This window comes from Panthera uncia (genome assembly GCF_023721935.1).
Source record: "Panthera uncia isolate 11264 chromosome A3 unlocalized genomic scaffold, Puncia_PCG_1.0 HiC_scaffold_11, whole genome shotgun sequence".
Lineage (NCBI taxonomy): Eukaryota > Metazoa > Chordata > Mammalia > Carnivora > Felidae > Panthera > Panthera uncia.
In genome coordinates this window covers 22,047,025-22,065,861 of record NW_026057578.1, presented here as the reverse complement: position 1 = coordinate 22,065,861, position 18,837 = coordinate 22,047,025, and the positions used below count along the sequence as shown (strand labels likewise).

Genomic DNA, 18,837 nt, shown 5'->3' with positions numbered 1-18,837 from the left:
TCCGACTTCAGAGTCTGTTGTGCCACACTAATGGGTGATGTTCAGCTCGGACACACAGTGTATGATGCCTAAAGTTCTACTCGAGACGGAATGAAGCATCAAATGATTATAAGAATTATATATCAGATTGTAAGAAATGATGCTGGTTACCCAGTAGAAAAATCAGTTTATTTCCTCCCATTCAAGGTGCTGAATTGATGAAACTGAATGGAGACTAAATCCTGGAAGGGATCAAAGAGGAGGTGATTTTTTTTGTAACGAAAGGGTTTTTTTTTTTTTTCATTATACAAATTATGAAAGAAACAAGTCACTGGCTGAGGGAAAATTAGAGGAATTAATAGGGGAAACTGCTTTAAATAGTGTAGTCAGGGAGGCCTTGCTGAGGAGGTGATATTTAAACTGAGTTATTAGAAAAAAAAAAAAAAAAAGCCTTGGGCTCCTGGGTGGTTCAGTCAGTTGAGCTTCCAATTCTTGATTTTGGCTCAGGTCATGATCCATGCTGAGTGTGGAGCCTGCTTAGGATTCTCTCTCTCTCTCTCTCTCTCTCTCTCTCTTTTTTTTCCTCTCTCTCTCTCACTCCCTCTGCCCCTCTCCCCTGCTCGTATGCTCTTTTTCTCTCTAAAATTAAAACTTAAATTAAAAATTAAATTAAATTCGGGGTGCCTGGGTGGCCCAGTTGGTTAAGCGTCCAACTTCGGCTCAGGTCATGATCTCATGGTTCATGGGTTTGAGCCCCACGTCGGGCTCTGTGCTGACAGCTCAGAGCCTGGAGCCTGCTACAGATTCTGTGTCTCCCTCTCTCTCTCCCCTCTCCTGCTTGTGTTCTCTCTCTCTCTTAAAGGTAAATAAACATTTTAAAAAAATTTTAATTAAATTAAATCAAAATTTAAAAAAATTTAAAGCCCTAAAAATTAGGCTGCTCATGGTTCATTAGTTCAAGCCCTGCATTGGGCTCGCAGCTGTCAGCATGGAGCCCTCTTAGGATCCTCTGTTCCCCTTTCTTCTGCCCCTCCCCTGCTTGCACTCTCTTTCTCAAAATTAAATAAACATGTGTATTTAAATAAATATGTGTATAAATACATTTTACACTGAGTTGTTCAAAGAGCCAGAGTAAGAGAATTCAGACAGAGGAAACAGCCAGGGCAAAGACTCTGGAAGAGGGACAAGCTTGATAGATGTTTAAGGAAGTGAGAAGGTCAATGTGACTAGACTTGATGGGTGATGGACAGTAAAGGACAAGTTAAAGTTGGAGAAGAGCCAAGGCATGTCTCATTGGAGACTCTAAGCAGGGGCATGATAGAATCTAATTTGTGTTTTAAACAGATCACTCTAATTGGTCTGGAGTCATGAAGAGTTATCAGCATTTGGACAATATTTAAATCCATGGGACCAGGTGAGGTCATGTTGGGAGAGCATCTATAGAGAGAAGAAAAACTGGCTCACAAGCAGGAAGTTAAAAATTCCTGTTTCTAGGGGCACCTGGGTGGCTCAGTCGATTGAGCATCCAACTTTGGCTCGGGTCGTGATCTCACAGTTTGTGGATTCCAGCCCTGTGTGGGGCTCTGTGCTGTCTTTTGGATCCTCTGTCCCCCTCTCTCTCTGCCCCTCTCCTGCCCGCACTCTCTCTCTCTCAAAAGTAAATAAAACATTAAAAAAAAAAAAAAAAAGAATTGCTAGTCTAGAACATGGGTAAAAGGAAAAAGCCAGAGAGGGAGCAGCCAGTGAGGTAGGAGAGAACGTGCAGCAATGTGTTGTCCGGAGGCCCAGACACTAGACCAGACTGTCAAGTGGCGGAGAAGCTGGAGGAAGAGGAGAGCAGAAGAGTGCTCCCTGCACAGCACGACTCAGAGGCTGCTGGGGACCTCGCCAAGAGCAGGGGTGGTGGGGGCAGAAGCCCAGGGGAGTGGACTGAAGAGTGAACAGGACACGGAGGCAGAATGCAGAAGGAAGAGAGATGGAGCAGTGGGGGAGGGACTGTCGCATGAGATGGAGAGAGAGAGAGAGGCAGAGAGAACAGACAAGCGAGAGATGGACGCAGCCGGGATGGAAAAGGGGAGACAGACGGATCCAGTGATAGGGGCCTGGCTTCTGAACGGAGCGAGGGCCTTTAGAGATGGATGAGATGCAGGGGCTTCTGTCCGGAAGGTGAGGGGACGGCTGGCAGCTGGCTTCTGTTTTCTCGGTGGAGAATTAAGTCGCCAGGTGAGAGTGAGGAGACCAAGGAGGGCACAGACCTAGATCTCAGAGAACAGAAATCAGATTTCCCAGGACACGCGAGGGGGTGTGTCAGGCCATCGTAGGAAGCTAACTGAGGTTCAGAGTGAAGCCAGTCTGTGCAGCGAACATGGGGAGTTTTCTAGAAGGGACCCCTATCATTTTTCTCCTAAAGTCCTCAGGTGTATTTCGCATCGCTGAAACCACGCGGCCCGTCCTCCCTGCCTTTTTTCACTTAACAGGATCATGATATCACGGTTCATTAGTTCAAGCCCTGCATTGGGCTCGCAGCTATCAGCATGGAGCCCTCTTGGGATCCTCTGTCCCCCTCTCTTCTGCCCCTCCCCTCTCCTGCTCCTCAGGACAGCAGAGGCATTTCCCCACTCATTTACAAACTCTTTGCAAACATTACTTTTAATACTTAGAAAAAATCCACAGAGTGGATGTTCCAAGGGTCACTTAACCTTTCCCCCTTTTTCCTGGACATTCAAATTGTTTCCTGGCAAGGATATCAGAGTTCTGAAAGAGGCGGCGTGTGGTCTGGAAAAGAAAGGAAAAGGCAAGCTTGGAGGCAGGGCTGGGATGTCTGGCACTCTGGCACCGAGAATCCCATCAAGAAGCTTTTAGGGGCCTCTTATTGGCAACTGGTGCTCCTGACAGGTCACATGCTAGGTTTTCCAGGACATGAGGACAAAGAATGGGACAGCAAGGCGAATCTCACTGGCTTCTCAAAGTGCCCAGTGCCCAATGGTTCGGGTATGCAGCATGGGGGAAATAAGGTTGGGAGAGCCAGACATGTGACCCCTGAACCATTTATAGTTTAAACACATATTGCAACAGCCATGTTTGAGGTAGCAACAGGCCCCTTCACTTGCCTGTTTTCCCCATAATACAAGTCTGTTCTTCATCCCCCCCTTCCTGGAGGGGGCATTGTCCCAGGAGACCTGATAGGAACTCAAGTCCCCTCCACAAAGCCCAGCAGAGGGGATCTCTTTCAGCTGTGTGAGAATGAAGTGGGCCACCTGAGCCAGTGGGCTCACCCACCCAGTAGAGGCCAGGAGATCACTTGGTGGACATACTTTCCAGGGGATACTGCCCTGGCTGGAGACTGCTTGTTCTGGGGTCAGCTGAAGCCACTTCCAACTTGGGGTTCTGTGATTCAACAACACAGCATTCACTGAATCCTACTGTGAGCCAGGGACAGAAAGGCAGCCCACGTGGACAAAGCACCTACTGTGTGCCAAGCACTGGGCTTCCCATGCGTGATCTCACCTACTTTCACAACAGGCCACTGAGGAAAGAGTCACCGCCCTATCTGAGATCGGGGAGTATCAGGGCAGAGCCCTACAACATGGGGTGATGGATGGAGAATCCCACAGCATTGCCTTTTCTTATAGCGTCTGTACCCAATAAAGATAGGTTCCTAGTGGTGGGCTTCAGGCATAGGTGTGGTAAGAGGAGTTTACGAGCCAAGAAGTTCAGTGTCCTCCCTCTCTTTGGGCTGGTGAGGGCAGAGCTGGGGCCAGAGGGTGACAAGGTCTTGTTTGTGTGTGTTTATGGGATTTGAGTTTCTGATGGATGATAATCACTGCCAGGCTTCCCAACTGGAACAGGAGCGGGCACAGGGCCAGGACCTGCCGCCCTCTGGGGAGGTATAAGAGCCGGGGAGGAGGGCCTCGAGCCCGACTGGGGCAGACGTGCCAGCCACCACTGGGGGACCAGGGTGCCGAGCTAAAGCTGCTTCGGACAGACTTCCGAGTGGAAGAGTTGGTTCTGGAAGTGGCCCTCTGTCTGGGGAGAGTCTGGGAGATGCACTAAGGAAACCATCGGGCTGGACAGGCTGGTGGAGGTTGCCAGAAGCCAAGGTTCTGCAGCGTGAGTACACTCTTCCACAGTTCCTTCCGTTTTCTTCCCCACTGAGCGACTTCTTCCACACGCTGAGTGATGGAGTGACGATCTGTCCCAGAGGAGCCCAGGTGGAGCCTAAGTGGCCACTTGTCTGGAATTTGAGCCCTGGACTTCTCAGAGGCAGTGTGGGGGAAAGGCAATAAGCACTGTCATTTACCCAGTGCTATGAAACACCAGCCACTGTGGCTTATCTCACCAAACTGGTAATGGAGGCTGGGCTCAGCATCCTAGTTCTTGGGGGAGCGGGGTGCAGAGAGAAAATCCCAAGCAGGCTCCACGTTCAGCACGGAGCCTGACACGGGGCTTCATCTCACGACCCTGAGATCATGACCCGAGCTGAGATCAAGAGTTGGACGCTTAACCAACTGAGCCACCCAGACGCCCCAGCATCCTAGTTCCTCGGGCATTATCTTCATTTACTCTTACAACAGCCCTGTGTGGTGGATATTAGTATTTCACAGGAGACCGAAGCACAGAGATGTTAAGTAACTTGCCCAGGGTCACATAGCAAGTAAGTGGCAAAACCAGGATTTGAACTCCCTGACTCGAGAGCCTGTACTTGTAACCTCCGTGTTATACTATTGTGTGGCTGTGCTAAGTCTCTTCCCTTTCTGAGTGGTAATTTCTTTATCTGTGATTGATGATCAGAAATACATTACCCTGAGCTTCCCTAAAGATGCTTTGAGATGGGTCGGCTTTAAGCACTGGGAAGCCTTGTTGGAAACATTATCAAGAACTCAGTGCATGCCCTTTGACTCAGCGGTCAACTTTTGAAATTTATCATAAAGGATATAATCAGATTTATGAACAGGGGATTTCATTACAGTTTTGCTTATAATTACAGAAAATTAGAAGTAAACAAAATGTCCAACAGTTGAGGAATGAATGATATGTATCCTGTGATAAAATAATATGTAACCATTAAAAATCGTGTGTTCAAGAGGTACTGAATGTCATTGGAAAATTCTCATTTGTTAAGTGGAAAAGCCACTTCATAAAATTATACATGGTATGATGTATTTATGAAAGTGTGTATATATATGTATATTAAATAAATGAAAAAGATGGGGAAAATACCTTAAGGGTAGAGAGTGTATCCCTGAGAGATGAAATTATGAATATTTTTGTATTTTGCTTTATTCTTTTCTAGATTCCTCAAAATGTCTATAATTAACATGTCTTTTTAAATTAGAAAAATGAAGATTTTTAAAAAATGTATCTATTTAAAAAATCTTTTTAATGTTTATTTTTGAGAGAGAGGGAGAGAGAGACAGTGTGCAAGTGGGAGAGGGGCAGAGAGAGGAAGACACAGAATTCCAAGCAGGCTCCGGGCTCTGCACAGAGCCCGACGCAGGGCTCAAACTCATGAACCGTGAGATCACGACCTAAGCAGAAGTTGGACACTTAACCAACTGAGCCACCTAGGCGCCCCTGTTTTTTGTTTTTCAAGATTTGTTCTTCTGGTTTAGGGTTGGCTCCTTTCGAGCATCTGTTCTGATATACTCATTGGCTTTGAGAGTACCTGGCAGTCAGTATTGGGAGGGTCTCTGAGATAATCTGGTCCAACATGTTTCATGTGGGACAACCGAAGCCCAAGGGTACAAGGGACTTAACCAAGGCCAGAAAGAGAACCAGAAGTTCCAGACCCCCAGCCTGGAGCTCAAGCATCTTCCCAAAGGGCCATAATCCCTAGGCCAAGCTGCCAGAAGGGCAGGGAGGTGGAAGGGAATCACAGCTAGAATTTACCATGTACGGTTAATGTGTGTTAGTCACAAACTGCAGGTGAGGCCTTGAATGCCGAGGGTAGCTGACCTCATAGACCCACCCAGCGACAATTCATCCTGGGAGTGACAGGTGAGAGGGAGCAAAGGGCAGCTGGGTGGCCAGAAGCTAGCAGGGTGTGCCCCAGGCCTCTCCCTCTCACCTCTAGGCCTTTCCCAGCAGTGCTTTCTCCCCCGTGACGGCTAAGGACTCTTACTGCCAGCGGCTGGGCTCGGACAGGAGAATGAAAGGTCTCCGCTGGCGTTACACTCGGCTGGTAAGGGGCCCAGCTTGGGCTGGGGGGTTAGGTCAGCAAAGGTGCGGGAGGCCAGATCTCTGGCGGGATGGGATCTGGGCTAGCACTGGAGGCAGGTGTGATGTGTCCCCCTCCCAAGTCCCTCCTCAGCTGGCCCGGAGTTCAGAGCTCAGGAACCAGGGGCCTTGATACCCACCCCCTGGTCCGGAGACCCTAAGGAGCACAGACGGCTGTCTCCAGCCAGATGGAGCTCTGTCCAGAAGCCCCACCCAGCTAGGACTTGCTCCCCAGGCTTGAACCTGGGGAATAGCAAAGCAGCGTCCTGGTCATTTCTCATCCTCAAGGAGGCCTCTCCTTCTTACAAAAATTCCCCCAAGTCACCGTGTGCAGGCACACCTTTACACACGCACACGCACACGTTTACACACCCACATACACGCGCACGCTCCAACGTACACTCCGGTACAGAGTGGAAGCGTAACTGAATGAATGCATAAACCCACACACATCCACACTGACACACACACATATTGATACAATCCCGACTCACAAACACATTGACAGGTAAACACACACGGTTACTCAACATCTCCTCGCACTGCTTTGCCCACACAGGTCTATGTGGAGCCAATGCACCCATTCACGCGGACGAGCGCACATCTTACACAAACCCGCACGCACTTACTCCCTACTACACGCATTGTCTCCCCGGCTGACAGGGAACCTCTGACCCTTATTTTCTTTCTTTGTAACATAAGGGCAGTAAGGAGTACCTTCTTCTTAGGATTCTTGGGAAAAATACAGGGAGGTCATGCACAGCAAAAGCACTTCACCCAGTGTGTGCTGATCAATATCAGCCACTATCGGTATTGGTGGTGTTAGGATTATTATTCCACGTGCAGACGCACACAGATGTAGCTCCCAGGGCCAGGCTGGGCTGCCACCAGCGCTTCTCTCCTGCCCCTGAGCTTAGAACTTGATCCTCTGGATCTGGAGCATGCAGAAAACCATAGCACCCATGGCCACATCAGATGGGCACACGTACCTCTGACCTTCGGCAGGCAGGGGCCAGGGCAGAAGCCGGATACGGGCAGGGGCAGACTTGTCTGTCATGGGCACCAGCCTTCTCTGGCTGGGCTGCCGGTTGCAGAGCCCTGGGCAGGGGTGATGAGGCAGCTGAAGCTCTCGGGCTCCGGAGACATGGAAGCTGGTGTCTCCTTGTCCCTCGACTCACCAGGGCTCTTTGTGTCTTCACAGCCCAGTCGGGTGGAGGACGCTGTGTCTGTGGACGAGGGTGAGGAAGAGGAGACAGCCCCGGCCCCATTCTCAGCTCCTGTTCCTGAAGATCCTGTGGAGCCCCAGCTGGCAGAAGCCAGCCAGGTTCTAGGAACCTCGGAGATGAGGCAGGTTCGGGCACAGTGTGAGGAGCCTGAGGGTCTCACCCTCCTGCTCTACCCCAGCCAGGTCCAGGGACACCTGGGGTCACTTCCGCTATGTCCCAAAGCTGGGATGGGAGTGGAAGGATGAGGTAGGGTGCATTAGGGGAAGGGGTTCAGCATCTCATCTATTCTCCAGCCTCTAGAGACCAAGGTGACCAAAGGGAGAGAGCACCGAGGGAGACCTGACCTTGGTTCAAATCTTGGCTTTGCCACTTACTCCCTGCGTGGGCTTTAGGCAACTTGCTTCACCTCCCTGAGCCTCATTTTCCTCAACCGTAAAATGGGAATAATAATCCCTCTCTCTGAAGGCTGGTAATGAGCCCTTGGAAACAGTAAACTCCTCTGTAACCTGTAAAGCACCATGCCCGTGTGAGTGGAGTACCAGAGATATGGTGGGAGGCGCGGGGCAGGACGTGGATCCATCGCTCACCTCCAGCCCTGTCTCTAGCTCAGCCTCCACCTCCCCCCAAGAGTCACCGGACATTCCTGGAGCCTGGCCTTCTGTACGTCGAGAAATGGCTTCAGCCTGCGGAGCCTTTACAGGCAGATGGAAGGCCACAGTGGGCCAGTGCTGCTGGTGCTGAGGGACCAGGACGGGCAGGTGAGCTGGGTCAGGGCCCCAATTTGGAGTTCTGGGGGTGCCCAACCACACACAGTGGGCCCTGCCCCAGGGCAGCCTCAGGGGCTAGAGGCAGAGGTGATAGCCCAAGTCACTTATAATGGACACTGATGATGACAGTGACACCTACATTGCTCAGAGCCATTCCTTCCCCCCTTCGTTTCCTAATTCATCCCTTCAACACGTGTATACTAAGTACCTTCTCTGTGCCAGCTTAAACACGGACTAGACCAACGTCAGGACAGAAGTGGTTCCAGCCCTCTTGGAGCTACAGGCCTAATAGGGAGGCAGGGTCAGGAGTTAAGCAAATAACTAGGAAGACATTTTAAGTGGGGTATCTATGCCTTAATGATCCATTTACGCTTTGAAAACATCCCCCTGCGGGTGGGAGAATGGATTAGAGGGGCTAAGAGAGAGAGCTGGCCAGTGAGGAGGCAGCCACAGGAAGCGCCTGCATTTCACAGCAGGGACCTGGGGAGGGCGCTGTCTCAAATCCAGGTGGTCTCACCAAGAGGGGATTTCTGGCAGGCTCTCTAGACGGGGTAGTGGAGAGGACAAAAGCTGGTTTCAACTGCTCTTCTGTGGAAGGAACATGTTAGAGCTGGGAGGGATCTCATGGGTCTCTGAGGACCCTCACGTAGGCAGGAGTTCCTAACATCCTCAAGATGCTGATCCAGGACTTTCCACCTCAAGGCCAGAGAGCTCACTTCTTCAGGATGGAGCCCCTTGGCTGAATGCCAGTGACTAGGAGGAAGTGGTTCCTTATGTTAAGTCAAAACCTACTCCCCATGGCTGCCTCCCAATGATCCTGCCTCTGCCCCTCAACACAGTGTATGAGAGTGAAAACCTGCAGTCCACCAACTATTCCACAAGGGGAAAATGGCTAAGTGAGCTATGGTCCCGCTACATAGTGAAATATTGCCAAGGGCTGGTAAGAAAAATGATGTAGAGTCATAGCTATTAAAAGTGTTAAGGTTTTGTTTTCATTTTTTTATTTTTTAAGATTTTATTTTTATTTTTTAAGTAATCTCTACGCCCAATGTGAGGCTTGAACTCACAACCCTGAGATCAAGAGCTGCGTGCTCCACCCATTGAGCCAGCCAGGTGCCCCAAGTTTGTTTGTTTGTTTGTTTGTTTTTGAGAGAGAGAGACAGAGACAGAGAGAGAGAGCAAGTAGGGGAGGGGCAGAGAGAGGGAGAGAGAGAATCCCAAGCAGGTTCTGTGTTGCCATAAGCCCAATGCAGGGCTTGAGCTCATGAACTGTGAGATCATGCCCTGAGCTGAAATCAAGAGTCGGACGCCTAACCAACTGAGTCACTCAGGCACCCCTCAAGTTTTTGTTTAAAATTTTTTTTAAATGTTTATTTATTTATTTATTTATTTATAACATTTATTCATTTTTGAAAGGCAGAGAGAGACAGAGCGCGAATGGGGGAGGAGCAGAGAGAGAGGGAGACACAGAATCCGAAGCAGGCTCCAGGCTCCAAGCTATCAGCACAGAGCCTGACGCGGGGCTTGAACTCACGAACCGTGAGATCATGACCTGAGCCGAAGTTGGCCACTTAACCGACTGAGCCACCCAGACACCCCATAAATGTTTATTTATTTTTGACACAGAGACACACACACAGAGTGCAAGTGGAGAGGGGCAGAGAGAGAGGGAGACACAGAATCTGAAGCAGGCTCCAGGCTCCAAGCTGTCAGCAAAAGGCCTGACGCGGGGCTTGAACCCACGAACCGCGAGATCATGGCCTGAACCGAAGTCGGACGCCCAACCGACTGAGCCACCCAGGTGCCCCCCAAGTTTTTGTTTGTAAAGCAGGATATGAAAGGCACTCTTGGGCCAGTGGAGAAAATGTATTATGAACTGGATACTAGATAATATTATGAAATGGCTGTTAATTTTATTAGGTGAGATGATAGTATTGTGGTTACATGTGAGAAGGTCCCCATTCTTGGAGCTGAACTATTTAAGGGTAAAAGGTTATAATACCTGCAATTTCAAACAGGACACCAAAAAAATATAAGGAGAGAGAAAGCAAATATGGCAAACACATTTACAGTTTTAAATCCTCATGGAGGGTATTCTGTGCCGGACTTTTACTTTTTTTGGATGTTTGGACTTTTATGAAGAAAAGTGAAGGGGGGAGGCAGCTTACAAAACAATGTACAGGGTGCCCGGTTCGCTCATTTGAAAGAGCATGTGACTCTCGATATCAGGGCCGTGAGTTCATATCCCACGTTGGGTGTAGAAATTACCTAAATAAATAAAACTAAAAAAAAAACAAACAAAAAAAACAGACGTACTATAGGATCTGGTTTTCTGTATAAGAATACGCACACTGGTATTAAACAGATGCTGGGAGGAAATGCACAAAAATGTTAAGAATAGTTATCCTGGGGAGCGGAGGGGGATTTGGGATGGCTTCATATTTTCTTTCTGCTTGTCTATAACTTCTAATACTTTTCTACAAGGATTGCTTATACAAAATAAGTACATTTAAGAAAAAGGAGGAGGACACCAGCAAGGGCTCTTCCTTGGGGAGTGTTAAGGGAAGGGACACACTGATGGGCTCTGGGGCCCTCTCCATCCCCCAGCTCTGTCCCAGGCTCCCCAGGGGCCCTACTAGGATGAGCCTATATTACCAAGCCTAGAGAGCGGGGTTGCCAGAGGACCTCCACTCCCTTCCAGCTGCAACATCAAGCTCTTCTGCTTTCCAGATGTTTGGGGCCTTCTCCTCCTCGGCTCTTCGACTCAGCAAAGGCTTCTATGGTACTGGAGAGACATTCCTCTTCTCCTTCTCCCCACAGCTGAAGGTAATATTCCCAACCTTCTAGAGAGGGGGGAAGGAGGACTTACGACAAAGATCCTGGGGTCCTACTGGCTCCCAGATCCGTTCCCTATGCTGGGATGCCTGGTATCCATCTATCTTTCCCAGAAGGCAGTGGCGGGCAGTGCGTTGCCCAATTTCATTTCTTAAAAGGGCTCAGTCGATCCCTGGCAGCCACGGACCGGCTCAGAGAGGAAGAGGCGTGTTGCTCACCAGATGCAGGCTGCAAAGACAAGATGGGTCCAAGTGCAGGTCGATCTGTGGGTGTACAGGTAGGAAGATGAAGACAGACACATCCGATGACTTCAGTCTTCTTATGAAGTGTGGGGTGAGGTCATCAACTAAGAGTGAGGATGGAGAAGTGTGAAGGTTGAGCAGAGAGAAAGTATCAAATTGTCATCACCGGAGTGGAGAGGGAGGCCTGTGAGAAAGAACCAGACAAGCATAAGGACAGCTACGTGGCGTTAACTGGAGGTGGGGAGTGTCAGTGTAAAGGCAAGCCAGTCACTTGGGCACGTGTTTTCCTCCAGCTGCATTCAGGTCCTCGGGTCGAGGCATGGACAGAGTCCTTGGGAGGGCTCATCCAGGATGGGACTTTGGCCAAGCTGGTTTGACAGAGGGAGAGAGGGAAGCAGAAGTTGAAGGGAGTGAAAATACAAAATGGACCACAGAATCTACAGGATCCGTGGGGGGAAGGGAAGCCAGGGAGGCTGAAGGACAATGAGGCAAAGATGGAAACAACAGATGAGAAGTGGCCTTGAGGTCAGAGACTTGGGGCAATGACACAAGTGGGACAGTGTGTTGGAATATAAGACACAGAGCGAGGGACGTTGGAAACAGACTGGTAAGGCTCCTGGCTGTGACCGTAAGGGACAGTGGCTGAGGTGGGTATAAGAAAAGCCCTTGAGAGGAAGAGGAGAGGAGCTGAGGGCAGCCATTGGATGGGTCCGTGTGGATGGCAAAGTTCACCAAAGACCAAGGCAGAAATTAGGAAGGAGGAGAGGATGGTGAGCCAGAGCTCATGCCTCTAATTAATGGTGACTGGTGACGAGGAGATGGGTGACTGGCAGAGACAAGATGACTGGTGTTGTCATATGGCACTTGCTGCCAGAGAGCAGGGCTTTTGAAGGAGGAAGGGGAATTGTCCCCAACCCCTCCCATCTAAAGCTTTTCCATCTCTGGGCTATTTAGTGAACAAAACTACTTAGCACTGCATGCCCGGCATGAAAGACGACACTACCTTAAAAAAAGTTTTTTTTTCAATGTTCATTTATTTTTGAGAGAGAGAGAGAGAGAAACAGAGTGCGAGTGGCAGAGAGGCAGAGAGAAAAGGAGACACAGAATCCGAAGCAGGCTCCAGGCTCTGAGCTGTCAGCCCAGATTAGTTTCTAATCTCATTTCACAAATTCGTGCATTCGATTGACAACATTCCTGTGAGGTACATACTATTATCAGCACCATCTTGCAGTTGAGGAAACTGAGGCACAGAGAGGTTGAGTCACTTGCTCAACCTCACACAGCCAGTCGGTAGTGAGGATGCGATGCAGGAACAGGCCCCGGAGCTTGAAACTCAGCCACAGCACTACACTACCTCCTAAATGTCCGAAGTTCCCTGCCCTGAGATGCTCTCAGGCTTGCAGAGGAGAGACGAGTACAATCTAGAGTGATCAGTGCTGTGGAAGACACCCCAAGGAGAAGCACATGGATGAAGTGGAGGTGGGGAGATCAAAGGAGACTTCCCAGAGGAGGAGCTTCTTGCATCGCGTCTTGGTGGACAAACAGAAGATCACCAGGTGATGGAGGGCATAGGGAAAAGTCTTCTTGGAGCATGCGCAAAGGCGCAGTAATTGGAAAGAAGGCAATGCCCATTTAGGAACCCAATAGGCGAATGGGTAGGGGGTCAGAGTGTGAGGGAGGGCATAGCCCTCTGCGTTGGCATAGCATGCCCTCATGAAATATTTGTTCAATGGATAAAGAACCAGTTCCAAGTGTTTTTGTTTGCTGTTAGAGATCTCTCCTCCCATGAATGGACCGAGAACCTACACATATACTCAGCGATTATTTGATCACATGACAAGTAGGTCACAAGGAGCTCTGGACTCCTTGCTGAAGGCAAAACACACTCTATCTATTGCATTGCCTCTATCAGCCAGCCTGGTACTCTTTCCAGGAAACAGGAAAGGGGTCTGCAGTTCACAGTAAACCCATGCTGGATTCTAATTACTACTTGCCTTCCTGTATTCACATGCTAGAATTCTAAAGTTCTAGGATTTTCCTCCTGTTGCACTGATAACTCCTTGGCAGAATCCTCTGCTGGCTCCTCCTCTCCCAAACCTTTCAACATCACAGGGGCCCAGAACTCAGTTTTTGGTTCTTGACTCTTGTCTACCCTTGTTTCTTTCAACGTCTCGTCCATTCTCACTGCTTTCCATGCCATGCACGTACTGATGGCTTCTGCCCCTGGACTCCGAACTGACATATATCCAACTAGTACCCAGCATTTCTGCTTGGACCTCCGACATGGCATTGCGAGCCTCACCTGTCCAAAACCGAGCCCCTGACTTTCCCGCTAAAATCGACTCGTCCTGCCAGCTTCCCCAGTGAAGTTAATGGCACCTCCATGTTTTCTGCTACTGAGACCAAAAATTTTTGAGTCCTTGACTCCTCTCTGTCACATCCCACGTCTGAGCTGTCAATGAATCCTGATGGCTCTGCCTTCTCTGTCTGTATTCAGAACCCACCACTTTTCACCATGTCCTTTGCTGTCACCTGGTTCAAGCCACCATCATTACTTGTCTTTGTTCCTGCTATAGCCTCCTAACAGGTCTCTCTGCTTCCACCTCAGTCATCACAATACCTAGAGTGTTCCTTTTAAAAAGGTAAGTCAGAGCATGTCACTCCTTGGCTTCAACCTGCCAATGGCTTCCTTTCTTGGAGAAAAGCTGAAGTCTTTATAATAACCTGTAAGTCCTACATTTTCTGGCCTCTCTCTTATGTTGCTTCTTGCTGTTTTTCCTTTCCCTCACTCTGCTGTAGCCACAGTGAGCTCTGAGCTGGTCCTTAAACATGCAGGCCTGCTCCCACCTCAGGGCCTTTGCACATGCTGTTCTGCCTAGCTTGCCTTCTACTGGATCACCACATGGCTCAGCTCTCACCTCCTTTAGGATTCTGCTCAAATGTCACTATCACAGAGAGGCCCTCTGTGACCAACTAATTTAAATTTACAACATTCTATTCCTCGGAAACCCTTTTTTGTCCTTATCTACTTTTTTATCCTTAGCATTTGTCACCACCTAGCATATTTTACTTAGTTACCTGCCCCTGCCTGCTAGAATGGGAGTCCCGTGAGGGCAAGAAATTCTGTCTATTATAGTCACCATTTCACCCAGAACATAAAACAGTGCCTGGTACTAAATGCTTTAAAAATTTTGTTGAATGAAATGAATTTTTTTTACAGGGGTTGTCTTCACAGTCTCCTGCCATGGAATCCTGTTTTTTTAAAACCTGGGTAATCTTTACCTACCTTTGGTCGTTTGGCACCTCTCGTGTTCTTTATGAATTCCCAGTGGCTCCTTGATAGTGATTCCAAACAGCCCATGAACATGGTCTTAGTTTCTTCTGTCACAATGTTTATCTTACTCCTTCAAGTCTGAAGGTCATATTCTTCGATGAAAGTAGAGGAGGAATTGAATGGTTCTGTCTTCTCATGGTCACTTGTTAATATTAAATTCTCACCTCTTCTGAGCCCACGCTTATTTTTATTAATCTATTTTCTTGCTAAAAACCCTTTGGTTGCTCATAGAATATTTTGAACAACTAATTTCAGGCCGTAATATGCTATACCTTTGTGGCCCTCTAAAAATATTTTTATTAGCCAAATTGACTCTTGAATAATTCATTCATTCAACAGATATCTATGTCATGTCTTGGGAATACTGCTGGGAATCAAGACAGCCCTCACAGAGCTTACATGTCAGTGGGGCAGGCATTGGCACATTGGCATATGGAGAGGGTCATCTCAAAGGGTGGTCAATGCTGAGGAAAAGGACACAGGGTGTGGGAGGAAGGGCTACTTTAGACAGGGTGATCCAGGAAACTTCTCTGGGATGACATTTGGTCTGAAAGATGAGAAGTGGGCCAATTAAGGATCTGGGGGAAGAGCATTCGCAGTAGAGGGGTCAGCAAGTGTGAAGGTCGTAAAGCAGGAATAGCTCTGGGTATCCCAGGGACAGCAAGGCAAGGGTAGCTGAAGTGTGGTCAATAAGGGGGAGAAGAGGTCAGAGAGGAAAGCAGGGATCTGCTATCCTGCTGAAAGGATATCCTGCTGAAACCTGGGCTGTCAGCTCTAGCCAGGAGTTGGATTTTATTCCCATTGCAATGGGCAGCCCTTGGAGGCTTTAGGCAGAGGAATACTATCTGATCACATTTCTGTGTGAAGATGGGTTGTGGGCGGGTGACTGTGGAAGCAGGGATGCTTTAGGAGGCTGTGAGTGAGTGAGGAGTGACTGTGGTGTGGATTGGGTGGGCAAGAGTGGAGAAGGACAGGACAGAAATGGGAGTAGTCTGGGTGTCTCTTTGGGGTGGGGCCCACAAGACTTGCTGAGGAACGGGAGTGTGCGGCAGCACAGGGCAGGCTGCAGTGAGAGATGAGCAAACAGTGGATGGCAGGATCAGGGCCCAACTCCTGACCTGGACCTTCCCCCTCCTCTCTCCATTTGGAAATAGGATGCTTCAGAGAGTTCTGGTCTGCCCTAGAACAGACGGGCTTTGGGTTGTGGGAATTCAGACTGGAAGGCAAAAGGAGGTGAGCCCCCTCGGGGAAAAATGTAAAGAAATCTCAAGAGTCTAGGGGCCAGGGGTACTTCCTATTGTTTAGCTGGGGCTTGGGCCTGGATGTTCTGTTCCGTCCACGATGGAAAGACTGCCACCCAGTGGTGTGGAGTCAAACTGCAAGGGCAGGACTCTTCCAGTAACCTAGCATTTCCTGTCACCCCAGGTCTTCAAGTGGACAGGAAGGAATTCTTTCTTTGTGAAAGGAGACTTGGATTCACTGATGATGGGCAGTGGCAGGTGCGTGTCTCAGTCTTCCCCGACTCTGGAGTCTTGGGGTAGTCTGTGTTCTGGTCCCTCTCCCATCCGGAAATACCGGGCAAGGCTGTCCCAGACAAAATGAGGCTGGTGGTTAACTTCCAGGCCTCTCCCTTCAACACTTCCCAGGTGCTGCCCAGTCTCCCAGCCAAACCCGTCAAACCTACTTTAAGTAAACACCGAGAGGAAAGAATGGCATGTGTTTATAGTCGGTGACAGCCTAGTCTGAATGTATGTGATTTGGGGAACAGCATTCCGCATGTTCGGATGAGGCTGGAGTCCAGGGATAGGTGAGCCTTACATGTGCCTGTCAGCCTCATAATCTCAGGGAACATAACTCATCGGGGGAAGGCAGGCGTCTGCCCAGGAAGCCAGCGTGCGTGCGTGGGTGTGTGTGTGTATGCTGAGGGGGATGAATGGGTTAGGAAGAAAAGGTTAGTCTTACCCCTGATGAGAACTCCATGTTCAGGCAGAGTAAAATCTTACCCTGGGGGCAAAGATGAGAGCATTGTCGGATTAGTAGCAGGCAAATTCTTTGCTCTCCCAACTGCCTGAAGAGGCCCCCCCCTCCTCCCCGAGCCAGTTTGGAGAAGAACACACCAGCCATTGCTGATTTGCAATCGGCAATCCACTTTCCAGCCCCGGCCTGGTTTGCTGTCAAATGAGGGGATCAGAACGAATGCTTTCTGATGTGTTTTGGGGGTTGAGTCCATGCCTTAAGATTCAGTCCTTTGGTTAAGCATTACCATCTTTAAAATGTTCCACATGTTCTAAACCCGGACTGTGGCGATGGTTATACCACTGTATATGTTTATTGAAATAACTTAACTGTAAAAAAAAAAAAATGCTCTAAGCCCTATGGGGAACAACATGTGGAGTTCCCAACAATTCTGGATAAATCGGCTTAAGGGAAGATGAGATAGTCAAAACAGAGCTGTGGTCATGGTGTGGCCAAAGGCTGATGGTGAGGATCTGGAAGGTCAACCTCCAGGAGTGAGCCATGCCAAGATTTTCCTCTTCTTTTTAGTGGCCAGTTTGGACTGTGGTTGGATGGAGACTTGTATCACGGCGGAAGCCACCCCTGTGCAACCTTCAACAATGAGGTGTTGGCCCGGCGAGAGCAGTTCTGCATCAAGGAACTGGAGGCCTGGGTCCTGAGCGGATGCCCCCATCGTGGGAAGCTTCCTGAAGCAACAAGTGCTCACACTTGCTCATGAATGCCATCTAGACCCTCCTTATAGAGGGCTGCCCATTTTCTCTGAAGCCTGGATGACTGTGGTTGTAAGCAAACCTCCCTGTGGTCTGGGGACCCAAGACAGTCATGGAAACAAGCAATATTCTCCTGGGGATGTGACTCTGAAAGAGTGAAATGCACTCACATCTCATCTGAGCAGCACAAAGTCCCTCATGAAATTTCTTTTTATGTATTTATTAGGTAGGCTCCATGCCCATCACAGGGTTCAAACTCACAACCCCGAGATCAAGAGTTGCATGTTCCACCGACTGAGCCACCCAGGTGCCCCCTGAAATTTCTTTTTAGAGATTATACAATCAGTACATGTTTATTGTAGAAAAACCAGAAGACATTTAAAAAGTTAAAACTGCCTAGGGCGCCTGGGTAGCTCAGCCAGTTAAGCGTCGACTTCAGCTCAGGTCATGATCTCACGGTTTCATGAGTTTGAGCCCCAAATCGGGCTCTATGTCGACAGCCCGGAGGCTCAGAGCCTGGAGCCTGCTTCAGATTCTCTGCCCCTCCCCCACTCACACTCTGTCTCCCTCTCTCTCTCAAAAATAAACAGACATTTAAAAAAAATTTTTTTTAATTACAACTGCCTACAATTCAACCACTCCCCAAATCACGAACATTCTAGGCAATGGATATATACATCTTACAAAAATGGGATTCTATTCTGTACGCTTTAGAAATTATTTTAACTTATATTGTCAAACCACAGACACCTGGGCTCAACTGGTGAAACTAATAAAGACTCCAGTAGCACGTTCCTTCTTCTAGAACATTGAGGGCTTTCTGCCTGCCGTCAGTGTGCCAGGTGCTTGCAAGTCTCTAATTTCATGAGGAAGATGGGAAAGCAGCAAATGAACAATATGCCTATGTGGATAAAGAAGTTGAATCTCGGGGCGCCTGGGTGGCGCAGTCGGTTAAGCGTCCGACTTCAGCCAGGTCATGATCTCGTGGTCTGTGAGTTCGAGCCCCGCGTCAGGCTCTGGGCTGATGGCTCGGAGCCTGGAGCCTGTTTCTGATTCTTTGTCTCCCTCTCTCTCTGCCCCTCCCCCGTTCATGCTCTGTCTCTCTCTGTCCCAAAAATAAAAACAAAACAAAACAAAAAAACGTTGAAAAAAAAAAGAAGTTGAATCTCTGGGGCAGGTGAAAAAGGAGGAAAGATACGTTTCCTGTCCCAAGAGCTCAGTAAATGAAGAAACATCCAGGGGCACCTGGGTGGCTCAGCTGGTTAAACGTCCGACTTCAGCTCAGGTCACGGTCTCACCGTTTGTGGGTTTGAGCCTTGCTTCTGGCTCTGTGCTAACAGCTCAGAGGCTGGAGCCTGCTTTGGATTCTGTGTCTCCGTCTCTCTCTGGCCCTCCCCCACTCGCACTCTGTCTGTCTGTCTCTCTCAAAAATAAAGATTAAAAAAAAAAAAAAAAAAGAAGAAACATCCATATTTCTTCCTCCTGCCAGAAAACCAGATGACATAAGCCCTG

At 48.9% G+C, this 18,837-nt stretch overlaps 1 protein-coding gene across 1 annotated transcript; it reads left to right on the top strand.

The window, feature by feature from the left end:
* The first annotated feature begins 1,746 nt into the window (after window positions 1-1,746).
* On the top strand, window positions 1,747-17,379 carry TLDC2 (TBC/LysM-associated domain containing 2). The gene is made up of 7 exons (XM_049650397.1): window positions 1,747-1,962; window positions 6,053-6,160; window positions 7,397-7,546; window positions 8,027-8,179; window positions 10,919-11,014; window positions 16,025-16,098; window positions 17,144-17,379. The coding sequence occupies exons 1-7, from the start codon at window positions 1,747-1,749 to the stop codon at window positions 17,331-17,333; spliced, it is 987 nt and encodes a 328-aa protein (XP_049506354.1). The 3' UTR covers window positions 17,334-17,379.
* The last annotated feature ends 1,458 nt before the right edge of the window (window positions 17,380-18,837 follow it).

Excerpts from the sequence above, each read along its gene's own strand:
- TLDC2 (XM_049650397.1), top strand. The coding sequence starts at position 1,747 with ATGTGTTGTCCGGAGGCCCAGACACTAGACCAGACTGTCAAGTGGCGG. Across the intron at positions 8,180-10,918 it reads TGAGGGACCAGGACGGGCAG|ATGTTTGGGGCCTTCTCCTC; the intron begins GTGAGCTGGGTC and ends TCTGCTTTCCAG. Across the intron at positions 16,099-17,143 it reads CTGATGATGGGCAGTGGCAG|TGGCCAGTTTGGACTGTGGT; the intron begins GTGCGTGTCTCA and ends TCTTCTTTTTAG.